The sequence below is a fragment of the Pongo pygmaeus genome, chromosome 9, assembly GCF_028885625.2.
Source record: "Pongo pygmaeus isolate AG05252 chromosome 9, NHGRI_mPonPyg2-v2.0_pri, whole genome shotgun sequence".
In the NCBI taxonomy this organism is placed as follows: domain Eukaryota; kingdom Metazoa; phylum Chordata; class Mammalia; order Primates; family Hominidae; genus Pongo; species Pongo pygmaeus.
The window spans coordinates 15,215,836-15,228,256 of NC_072382.2; the positions used below are offsets into that span (position 1 = coordinate 15,215,836).

Sequence of the window (12,421 nt, forward strand, 5' to 3'; positions counted from 1 at the left end):
TTATAACACAGGCATTATTGATAGTGACTTCTTGGATAGTTGCTCCTGTAGGATAGGGGAGAAAAGCAGTTAAGCGCTGCTTAAATATAACCTTACCTAAAAAGAAAACATGTTCAGAGAACTCATGGGTGCTCAATTAGAAGTAATGTGGAAAAAAAATCATATTTCTACCCTAAAATGTAATCTATGGAATTAATCAGCTATATCAAATATAACCATTAGATATTATGCTATTAGAAGTGATTAGCATCTATGTGTTGGCTAGATCACTGCCTTTCTGAGACTATCAAGTAATTACATCATACATTTCAACTTTGATTTTAAGTGGTTTTCAGATCTCTAGAACAAAGCTTATTTCTTTATGAAATGTCAACTTCAAGGCTATTGTCAATATGCACAAGTTTTCTGGCATCCTTTTAAAATAAGCTCAGTAGAAAAATCCTGATTAAAAAGAGTGTTTTCTACAGGTATTAATCTTAGGAAAAGTGCTAATTAGATGTAGTGACTTCCTCTGAATTTAAGCCTAGTTTACCTATGTGCCTACTTATTTTATACACATATATGTATATAGACATGTTTTTCTGCAAATATTAGTATGAAATTAGGCATCTGGTATGGGCCTTCTATGACAACAATTTCATTTTGTCACAGCCTATATTGAAAATGAACAGTTTAGTACTTGAGAGAATAGGTAAGGAAACTGACCAGTATGGAACCTATTCATGTTTATGTGCAATAAGAAAATTATAACTGTATCCAAGTACAGACTATGGTACCTAATTCTACAGGGTTCATATTAAAACCAGAGCAATTTCAGCATGCAGCATTCAAATAGGAATTTACATTATTGCCTTCCTTGAAGTTATATTTAACAAATTGTGGTTAACTATAAAATAAACAACCTTAATATTCTCACCTTATTAACACTGTTAAAATTAAGTGTCCATGTTTTACTTTGTGTGGGAGCTGGTGACTCTTGTCCTTTTGTTTTCTGAGGGATTTATTTCAAGGTGTTGGCATCAAACCCACTCATTCCAAAATGCATCACAGGTGGGAATTTAAGCCTAAATGCAGAGCAAACAAAAGAAAAGCACAGGATTAATAGCTGTACAATTTTTTTGTGGGAAAAATATGTATTAGATAGGTTCATTATAAGTGATAACCGAAAATAACTGACTTGTGGAGGAAAGGCAAAGTAGCTCAGTAAATCTAAATAAAGAGTTTGTAACAGAATCTTGAATAGGATGGTACTTATTGATCCAGAATTGATCCTTGACTTGACTTTGAGGCTCCTGGGTCAATAAAAGTTTTGAAAAGCAAAATGATTGTTAGATGTGACAAACGTTCTATCTAAGCTGAATGGACTATGACTCAACCAAGCCAGGCCACACACACATCCCAAGATTAGAAATTGAAAACAGAGACCCATATGTATGCAAAAAGATTCTACCACCAAAATCTTAGGCAGGAAATAGAGACACAGACACACCCCATTCCAAGGTTAAAAAGGATTTCACCACCTTTAACTACCATCTCAACCCTTCCCCATCCTATCTTAGGAGCTGCAGTGTTTATTCCCACTGCTGGTCTTTCCTTCCCTGTATGTAAGAAAAAGGAATGTGGTTTGCTCGTCTCCCAAAGCCAGCATGTAGGCAGTTCCAGGAGAATGATTCAGATTCAGAGTGCATGTGTAAAGGGAGGCTAAAATCTCATTCAAATTTTCTGTATCTCTTGTTGAATTTAGAAGGGCTAATATGTCCTGGCCTGTTTGATCTGCGAGAAAAATTGACTGCAAATAGATAAGGCATAATAGCCTTTACTTCTATAATCCGCTATTGAAACCATTTTTTTGAGAGCTCAGTGGATGCCTATATAGATGGCAATATAGTTCAATCCCATCTGCTAAGATTCCCCTTAATACGGCCAGCACCAAGTGAGAAATCCAAGGATCAAATCTGATGTTCATGACAGACCCATTCAAAAAGTCATTAAGTGAGGAAGACCGGCATTTGGACCCACCATGGAGAAGGCATCTATGCTCAGTGTTGGCCAAAAGACCCCTACAACCATTTCAGCAAAGAAATATTTTCTCTTTTCATGTCTTAATACCATTACCCTATCCCAGCAAACACAGGAAAAGTAGGGGAAGAGAATAGATTTTAAAACCACAAAAAGATCACATTAATCTACTCCAAAACTCAAACCCCAGCATAGCCGGAACTGGAAAGAAGAGAAAGAAGAAAACTAAGTACGAAAATCTAGTATTAAGTTGTATTCCACTAGGCTTCACAAGTCTAATAACCAGAAAATGAACTTCAAGATGATGTCAAGCATTGAGGAAAAATTTACATTGCATAAAAGCAGTGATTACACGCCAGGTGCAGTGGCTCATTCCTGTAATCCCAGCACTTTGGGAGGCCAAGGCAGGTGGATCACTTGAGTTCAGGAGTTTGAGACAAGCCTGGCCAACATGGTGAAACCTCATCTCTACTAAAAATATAAAAATTAGTCTGGCATGGTGGGGTACACCTGTAATCACAGCTACTCTGGAGGCTGAGGCAGGAGAATCGCTTGAACCCAGGAAGCGGTGGTTGAAGTGAGCTGAGATCGTACCACTGCACTCTCGCCTGGGCAACAGAGTGAGACTCTGTCTCAAAAAAAGAAAAAAAAAACAGTAACTAAGAAACTACTTTCTGCAAGTTTAGACTATCTGATAATTAAAAGGTGAATATGACAATATCAACTGCAAAAAGGCAACTAGATCTCAGGAATCAGAAGTAGGAATTTAAATGACACGTAACTTATCACCACATTTTCATGCTCATTGCCTTGACTCCATTGCCATAAGTACCACTTCTTTCCATGATCCAAAAGGAGGAGACTAATGGCTTTTTTTTTTTTTTTTTTTTTAAGACAATCTCATTCTGTCACCCAGGCTGGAGTGCAGTGGCGCTATCTCAGCTCACTGCAACCTCCACCTCCCAGGTGCAAGCTATTCTCTTGCCTCAGCCTCCCAAGTAACTGGGATTATAGGCATGTGCCACCATGCCTGGCTAATTTTTGTATTTTTAGTAGAGACAGAGTTCCACCACATTGGTTAGGCTGGTTTCGAACTCCTAGCCTCAAGTGATCTGCCTGCCTTGGCCTCCCAAAGTGCTAGGATCATCTTTTTTTTTTTTTTTTAAATATCATAGCCCTTACCTGCTTAGAGGCTGACAAGTTTACAAAGGCTGTTTGAAAAATTAATTGGCATTGTCCAAGTCAGGTGCTAACCCCTGGGTCAATTAAGTGGAAGAGGATAGGAGGTGCCTTTAACAATATAGCAGCTAATATTATAGACAGAGACGTTGAGAAGACATTGGGGGCTGGAAGAACAAACATACTTTCTCAGATTAAAAGAGGGTACAACAGAGGTACATTTTCTACCCCATTCCAGGAAGTACGGGGGACTCATACCAATTTGTAAAAATTCCTCATGGTCAGGGAAGCATGTTATTTAAAAAGCCAAAGACTACCACCAAAATCTTAGCCAGGCAAGAGAGGGAGACACCCCATTCCAAGGCTAAAAAGCAGTTAGATTCCACCACCTTTAGCTGTCATCTCAACCCTTCACCATCCTACTTTAGGAGCTGTAGCGTTCATTCCCACTGTTAAATCTTTCCTTCCCTGACAGTGAGGAAAAGGAATGTGGGGGCGGGAGTGGGGAAAATGAGAAAATTACCTACTGCGGACTATGCCCAGTGCCTGGATAGCAGGGTCAATAGTGTCTCAAACCTCAGAATCATGCAATGTACTTATGTAACAAACCTATATATGTACTCCCTGGATCTAAAATAAGAGTTAAAATTTAGAAAATTAAAAATAAAGGTTAGAACCACTTTAAGATCAACATGAATGTTTATGATATTTAGCTACTGTCTGGTTAACAATTGTGTTTATTCTGATGTAGCAACACTGTCCATTAGTAAATTTTTATTACAGAAAATTCTAAGTCTACACTGTGCAAATGTTACCACTAACTACATGCCACTACTGAGCACTCGAAAAAATAGCTCATGCAACTCAATTTTTTGTTGTTTTAATTTTAGTAATTTAAATGTAATATTACCAGTGGCTACTGGTTACTATGTTAGACAGCAAAGGTTTAGAGATGACTGGCGAAGTTTAAAGAACAGAGGTTCCTTTTAAAAGCTGATTTCAAGTCATTCCTTGCAGGGTGCCTTAATTTTGTCTGACCTTTTCCACCCCTCAAGAAGTATAAGGATATAGTGAGAATTTGTTTGAAATCATCCTGAACAGCTGAAAATGGCATTGCTAAGTTGCAAATGAATTTAAGTAGTCAAGATAAAGATCAAATAGATCATTAAGACGTAAATAACAGCCCAGAGAAATCCAAGCTTATAAGGTCATTGATGTAACGAAAGAGTCAGAGCAATTCAAGGATGAAAGAAATTTCATTTCAGTTAATGGTACTGTATCAATAGGATGTCCCTATGGAGAGGGAAGAATCTTGACCTTCCTTACACTACATGCAAAAATTAAGTTCAGATGGATTATAAACTCAAATATATTCAAAACCATAAAACTTCTAGAAGAAAATAAGACTTGGCAGTAGCAAGGAATTTTATGACAGAACAGAAAGCAATAACTAGAAGGAAGAGTCTATAAATTAAACTCCAAAATTAAAGATGTCTGCTCTTCAAAAAAACACATTAAGAAAATGAATAAGCAATGTGGGGACTGGGGCGAAATACATCTGACAAAGTCCTGGTCTTTAAGATATGAAGACCACTTACAACTCAAGACAGATGATGCAGAGTAAAAATGAACAAAAGACATGGCCCACAAGAGACATACAAATGGCCAATGACCACTAATAATTAGTTATCAGAAAATGCAAATTAAATACAACTATACACCTATTCAGATCGTTAGAATAAAAAACTGACATCAGAGGGTGAAACCACTGGACTCCCATACATTCCTCGTATTAGTGCCAAAAAGGACATCTTATTTTGGGAAAATATTCATCATTTCTTACAAAACTAAACATACTCTCCCTATGATCAAGCAGTCCCATTCTTAGGTATTTAAAGGAAACAAAAACATACACCCAAAGATATGCAAACATATGGTGATAGCACATTTATTCATAATAGCCAGAGACTGAAAACAGCACAAGTCTTCATCAAATAATATGTATCTAATGAAATATACCACTCAGCAATATAAAGAAACAAGCTACTGGAATATACAACATTAACGAGTTTCAAACATTCTGCTGAAAGAAATAAGCTAGACACAAAAGCATACATGCTGCGATTCTATTTCTACAAAGTTATGGAAGAGACAAGAACAGTGAGGTGTGGCCGCAGGAACCAACTGGGAAGATCCACTTTCTGCAGCAATCAGTCTTACGCATGGCAATAGGGTTTTATGTTAAACATAAAGCTCAGTTGACAAATGCATTTACTTGTGTAACATTTATATATTAATTGCATGTGAGTTTTTCTTCAAATAAATTATTGATCCTTAATTCATGATACGCATGCTGAAGCACTTAGGGAAAAGTGTTCTCACGTCTTCAATTGGAAGTGCGTCAAAATTGATAGATGGGGAAATGATTGTGTAACAAAGTTTAGCAAAATGGTAGAATCTAGGTATTATATATAAATTCTTTCAATTCTGTACATTTGAACATTTTCCTTAGAATTAGAGAAACTTTAGAAATTTGTGCCATACGCATCCTTCCAGGGCATTTTTATAGCTGCATTCTTAACAGAAACATCTATCAACCAAATAATAAATTTAAGAATGTGTAAGGGAAGTAGCTACACATACCTCTTCACAAAGCAAACCACTGGAAATTCATAGGTAGTATGCAACCTTGGTTTGTAACTGATCTCTGATAATATGGCGTCGTCATTTGTTTGGAACATCTGAAACAATTGAGAGTTTTAATACTAGAAGGCATTAAATTCTTTTGGTGGCTTAATGATCTTAATAGAATCTGCTTTAGGAAAATCTGGAAATGGTATTTTACATTAATTTAACAGATATAAAATAGTAGACCTCATGAGAAATACTTTATTCTCCTTTTTCTCCTGGTCCTTCAACTTCTTTGCCCCCATCTCTAATACCAGATGGGGGATAGGAGAAAATAATTGTCTCTGGGTCTGTTTTAAAGTATATGTGCTTTTTCCAAAGTAGTACAATTGCATATATTCATAAACAATGTTCCCAGCTATTAAAATCTGACAGCTGATGGAGGTAGTAAAACTGAGAAGGCACAGGCCATACGTTATGACTTTGAGACGGAGTTTCGCTCGTCACCCAGGCTGGAGTGCAATGGTGCCATCTCAGCTCACTGCAACCTCTGCCTCCCAGGTTCAAGCGATTCTCCTGCCTCAGCCTCCCAAATAGCTGGGATTACAGGTACCCACCACCACACCAGCTAAATTTGGTATTTTTAGCAGAGACTGGGTTTAACCATGTTGACCAGGTTGGTCTCAAACTCCTGACTTCAGGTGATCCACCCACCTCAGCCTCCCAAAGTGGTGGGATTACAGGTGTGAGCCACCATGCCCAGCCCCTTATGACCTCTTTAAAGTCCCTTATCTGAAATGTCCCAATTAAGTAGATAAGCACCTGGTCCTATCTAACAATTGATCACTGCAAGAGATAGGAAGATGCTTGAAAATTTTAATTAGGAAGGAACTTTTGATACTATGTAGCCCTGAAAAAGAAATTCAGTATATGTTTTAGGGAAAAGCATCATGGCACTTACAATTTTCTTGATCCCTCAAGAAGTGACAGGATAAGGAAACTCGTAGTTAAATGACAATAGTCTTGTTACAGGACAGTTATCTCCCAGGTGTATGTCGCCAATTCTAATTTCTGTGTTGTTATCAAAAGGCTTTATTTTCATTCTGACTAACAACAAATCATCAGAGCACATTGCAGTTATTGCTAAAAAAAAAAAAAAAAAAAAAAATCCAAAAAGTAATATGGTAGCATACTTCATCTCAAGACATTACACTATCAGTGCTGACAGACAAATATAACACAAGCTACATGGGTAGCGTTCAGTCTCCTATTAGCCATGTTCAAAAATAATCAGGTATAGGCCAGGCACAGTGGCTCATGCCTGTAATCCCAGCATTCTGGGAAGCCAAGGCAGGTGGATCACCTGAGGTCAGGAGTTCAAGACCAGCCTGGCCAACATGGTGAAACCCCATCTCTACTAAAAATGCAAAAATTATCCAAGTGTTGTGGCGCGCCCCTGTAATCCCAGTTACTCAGGAGACTGAGTTGGGAGAATTGCTTGAGCCCAGGAGGCAGGCACTGCACTCCAGCCTGGGCAACAGAGTGAGACCCCCATCTCAAAAAAAGACATTAAAATTAAAATTTAAAAAAGCAGGTATAGTTTAAAATATATTTCATCTAAGCTAATATATCCCAAATATGATCATTTACATGTAACAAAACAAAAATTGAGATTACATTTCTTATACTAATTTTCTGGAACTGATGTGTGTTTTGTATTTATAGCACAATTCAAATTGGCCACACTTCATGTACTCAAAAGCCCCTTGAGGGCGGTGGCTGCTGTGCTACTCTGTACTTTACACAGCTGCAAAAATCCATAGAGAGGTTAGTTGGTTATTTAATTTCTTTGCAACCATTTATTCACATTTAGAGTGAACGTAGTCATTATTATCTACCTTTTAGGGTTCTGTGATGATTAAATGAAATAAGGCATATAAAAGATCTTGGAACACTGCCTAGAATTTAAATGCTCAATTAATGTTTATTAAGGTAAAAACAATTTAATGGTCTTTATATAAGACACTACCACCACCAATTCCTTCCATAGAGATAGATCTCCATCCATCTGTCCTCAGTATCAATTAAACTAAACCTGATCAGAATTTAATACTATATAAAAGATTAGGTTTCAGAGTCCAATCTTCTCATATTAACCTGAAGAAGCTGTGGCTATATCCTAGGAATATTTTTACAATATCAGGCACACAGGGACATTTCACATTTTACCATTATCTCTCCCCACCCCTAGGGGAAAAAAAACCACATCTTCATCTCTTTATCCCCATATGGCACGTATTTGGTCTTCAATATGAATTTTAATTAAATAAGTGACTAGTCCAACCACATAAGACATTGACCCAGGTTTTAATCTCAGGACAGTTGGCAGCATCCAAGGATCTACAGAACTCTGTCTTCCGTAAAATGTTTGGCTTAGAATGAGACTTATTTGGCCTAGAAACCTGAGGTTACCAACTTGATACATGCTTTTTGGGACAGCTAGAAGAACAGAGACACAAGTACAACATGGAACTCAGCATTTAGAATTTTGAGAAACCATTTTCCTAGAGAGATTAATAGCATAAGTTATTCATATAAGAAAGTTGATAGATACTGATAGTAAATACAGTGATGACAGCTGCAGAAGTGAAGTTTAGGGTGAGGATGAAAAAAAATCTGCAATCCACTTACCTCATAGCAGCAGGACTATGGTACAATGTCCTTCTTGGTCCATGTCGAAATAGGAATTGTAATTACTATCAAGTTCCTCCTTTTATTCAGACTAAGAAAGGAGCTGTAGCCTATGTATTTTCTGTTTCTATCCCAAGGATAGATATATTTATCTTAAAAAGCAAAGCTTTCAGGGACAGGCTGTCATTGACGGGTTAATATATTAGACCACAAGCCTGTTCCCATGGGGATTCCCACATTTACTGTCACCACATTAAATAAGAAGTTCTGCTGTTTATGCACCAATTCCTAGGTCAAATTTCACCACATCCTTTTTTTTTTTTTTTTTTTTGGAGACAGAGTCTTGCTTTGTCACCCAGGCTGGAGTGCAGTGGCAGGATCTTGGCTCACTGCAACCTCCACCTCCTGGGTTCAAGTGATTCTCCTGTCTCAGCCTCCTGAGTAGCTAGGATTACAGGCATGTGCCACCACACCCAGCTAATTTTTGTATTTTTAGCAGAGACAGAGTTTCACCAGGCTGGCCAGGCTGGTCTCGAACTCTTGAGCTCAGGTGATCCACCCCACCTCAGCCTCCCAAAGTGCTGGGATTACTGGTGTGAGCCATGGCACCCGGCCTATGTTCTTGTTATTGAGTCTAACAAAGAAAACCTGAGATAGGACAGATAATCTCTTCATTTTCCAGATAAGAAATGAAATGCTCAAACCATTAAATTACTTGAAGAATCTTAAGTCTGGTACATAACGTGGCTGTCCATAATACCCATCAGACAGTGATCTAGGCCATCAGTAGTCAACTCAGTCATTGCTGCAGTCTAAACCGTGTCTTCTTTGTCCACTGAACATCTGTGTCTTAGGAGAGGTAGGAGTGAAAAAGTGAGAATTAGAATAACAGTAAGTGCCTGACTCAGGTTTCAGTTAATTGTTCTCTATTCACAGAGAATTCTCTATTCTCTACTAATAATGCTAGTCGGTAATTTGTCTAAAGCGTTACTAATCAAAGTCTGGTCCACAAATCGGTAACATCAACATCACCTTAGAACTCATTAGAAATATTGAGTTCCAGATCTCATCTCTAACCTATTGACTTAGTTTGCATTTTAATAACAAGATGACTTACATATACAAAGTTTGAGAACTGGTCTAAGAGGTACCAACATTCAGAGCTGCAAGATGACCACTGAATATAATAAAAGCAGATAAAAACACGTGACGAGAACGATAGATGAGAGGCCAGATTTCTTTCACATGGCCATTCATTCAATTTTTATTAACTAATGCTTTCCAGTGCAAGGATGGAAGACCTTGTGTGTGTGAAGCATTATGGCTAGACCACAGTTACAAAAATGCCATAAAAAAATAGATTGGTAGTACTCTTAGAGCAGGAGCTAGGCTTTGTTTTGAAAGATGGAATCTCCCTCTGTCATCCAGGCTGGAGTGCAGTGGTGAGATCTCAGCTCACTGCAACCTCCACCTCCTGGGTTCAAGTGATTCTTCTGCCTCAGCCTCTGGAGTAGCTGGAACTATAGGCATGCACCACCACACCTGGCTAATTTTTCTATTTTTAGTAGAGATGGGGTTTCACCACATTGCCCAGTCTGGTCTTGAACTCCTGAGCTCAAGCGATCTTCCCGCCTAGGCCTCCCAAAGTGCTGGGATTACAGGCAGTAGGGTTTTTTTTGTTGTTGTTGTTGTTTTTCCTGAGAAAGAGTCTCGCTCTGTAGCCCAGGCTTGAGTGCAATGGCGCAATCTCGGCTCACTGCAACCTCTGCCTCTCGGGTTCAAGAGATTCTCTTGCCTCCGGCTCCTGAGTAGTCGGGATTACAGGTGCCCACCACCATGCCCAACTAATTTTTGTATTTTTTTGTTTAGTAGAGACAGGGTTTCGCCATGTTGGTCAGGCTGGTCTCGAACTCCTGACCTCAAGTGATCTGCCTGCCTCGGCCTCCCATAGAGTTGAGATTACAGGCGTGAGCCACTGCACCCGGCCTACAGGCACTAGGTTTTTAACTCATTTTACTCCCCAAGTTTCCCTAGATTCGTCTAATGTTACTAAAGTACACTTAGGTCTCAATCTCATCCTTAACTACATACCCTAATTTTGGTCTCAGGGAATGGTAATAGAGAAAGTTAGACCCACATACAAAAAAGACATTAAGGCATTGAAATCTCAAAGAAAGATCAAACAAACTCAGGTGTAACAGAGAAGCCAAGTCTGATTATGAGAAAGGTAATCGCAGGTTTGAGATTTGATACTGGGTAGCCCCCCACAAATCTTATTCACTCTGAGAAGTACAAGAAGGTGGTCATTAGCTTCGGTTGTTAGAAAATCAAGATTATATGAAACATAGCAGTGGTTTCAGCTGGTTTCAGGTCTGGCACTAGTTTTGCTTCGAAAAGGGGTCTCACAAATATGTGCCTTAATGTGCTTCTAAGCTGAAGTAAAACACAAGGCTGGGTTTCTCAGCTGAGCCCTATTGAGATCTATAACTGAAGAGATTTTGTTGTTGTTGGCTATACATTGCAGAATGTGTAGTGGCATTCTTGACCGCTATCCGCTAGATACCAGTGGCAGATGCTGTTGTGACAGCCAAAAATCCCTCTAAACACTGCCAAATGGCCCCTGGAGGGCAAAACCACCCGCTGAGAACCAGTATTCTAATGTAAAGGTGGAAGAGAACCAGTGCATGTTTACAGAAACAGGAGAGAGTCCATAGGCTGCTTTATTTGGCAAACCTCTCACACGGACATTAGACACACCGACATCACTCTGGCGCACTGAACCAAACAGCTATCTCCTCATTACCTCACGGTAATTCCAGCACTAAGATTTGAATGTTTTCATTTCACTGAGCCTCTCTCATCATCTTATTTTTAAGGCATGATACATTCCTAGTAATTTTTTCCTGGCAGCCAAAATTAGAGAGACTTCAAAAGTAACTTGCCCAAGTTCATGCAGCTATCAAGTACAATGCTGGGACTCAACTGTTTCCCAAACTTCAGTATATAGAGGAAGCAATTAGAACTCATCCAAATTCAGCTGCTTACTCTCTATATAATTTTCATTCTCTCTCTCCAGCACCATGGATAGGCCAAGAGAGCCTGTAACCCTCCCCAGAAACCCAGAGATCTCTAAGGTAGTCCCTCCTTTCCCTGGTTCTCTCAAATTATAGGAGCCCCAGTTATGTTAGAAACATGGGTCTCACATTAGAAGAGGGATAATGGCACAAAATAAACTAAAACTGGAGAACCTTCAAATTGGCTTATTGAGAAAGAAAATACTTTGAGCACAGTTTATGTGACCAGAAAGAGTAATGTTTTCTTAACTGAGTAATTAGAAACAGGCAGCCCTACCTGTTGGTTTATAATCAGGGAGAAAAAAAAAAATCTCAGCTTTTTACACAGCAGTGTTTTAGAAAGTAATCTTATCACTTTAAATCACCACCTCTGAAGATATTTCTTATGCATATCTGGGTTGAATCCAGAAGAATTCCAAAACAATAAAGAAAAGAGGAAAGACCTACTTAAGAGCACAGAGGTCTTCATTGCTCCAGACTCCAAGACACAACATAGGGAACAAGAAATGGCAAGGAGCTGGGGAGGGGGGGGGTGGTTCCTTGAGTGCTTATAAACCTTTGGCCACATTCAGCTGTCTGCAATTACCCTCTGCTGGGGTAGCCCAGGGAAACCCCTTAGCATCTTCTCAAAGCATGGCCCATCAGCTGGCAGTAGCTGCATCACTTCACCTGTGCCATAGGCAACCTGGGAGCTTGTTAGATGCAAAATAACAGGTTTCACTCTAGACTTACAGTATCAATCACAAACTGCATGTCAACAAGATTTCCAGGTAGTTCACATGCATATTAAATTTGAGAGGCATTTTTCTTAGCATAGCTTTAGTCTGGGC

At 38.9% G+C, this 12,421-nt stretch overlaps 1 protein-coding gene across 1 annotated transcript; it reads right to left on the reverse strand.

Moving 5' to 3' along the window:
- On the reverse strand, positions 1-12,060 carry OOSP4B (oocyte secreted protein family member 4B). Its single transcript, XM_054440981.2, is given in 5 exon segments — positions 1-45; positions 917-1,064; positions 5,842-5,939; positions 6,788-6,969; positions 12,039-12,060. Coding segments are annotated over 5 exon segments (495 nt in total).
- Positions 12,061-12,421: the final 361 nt, after the last annotated feature.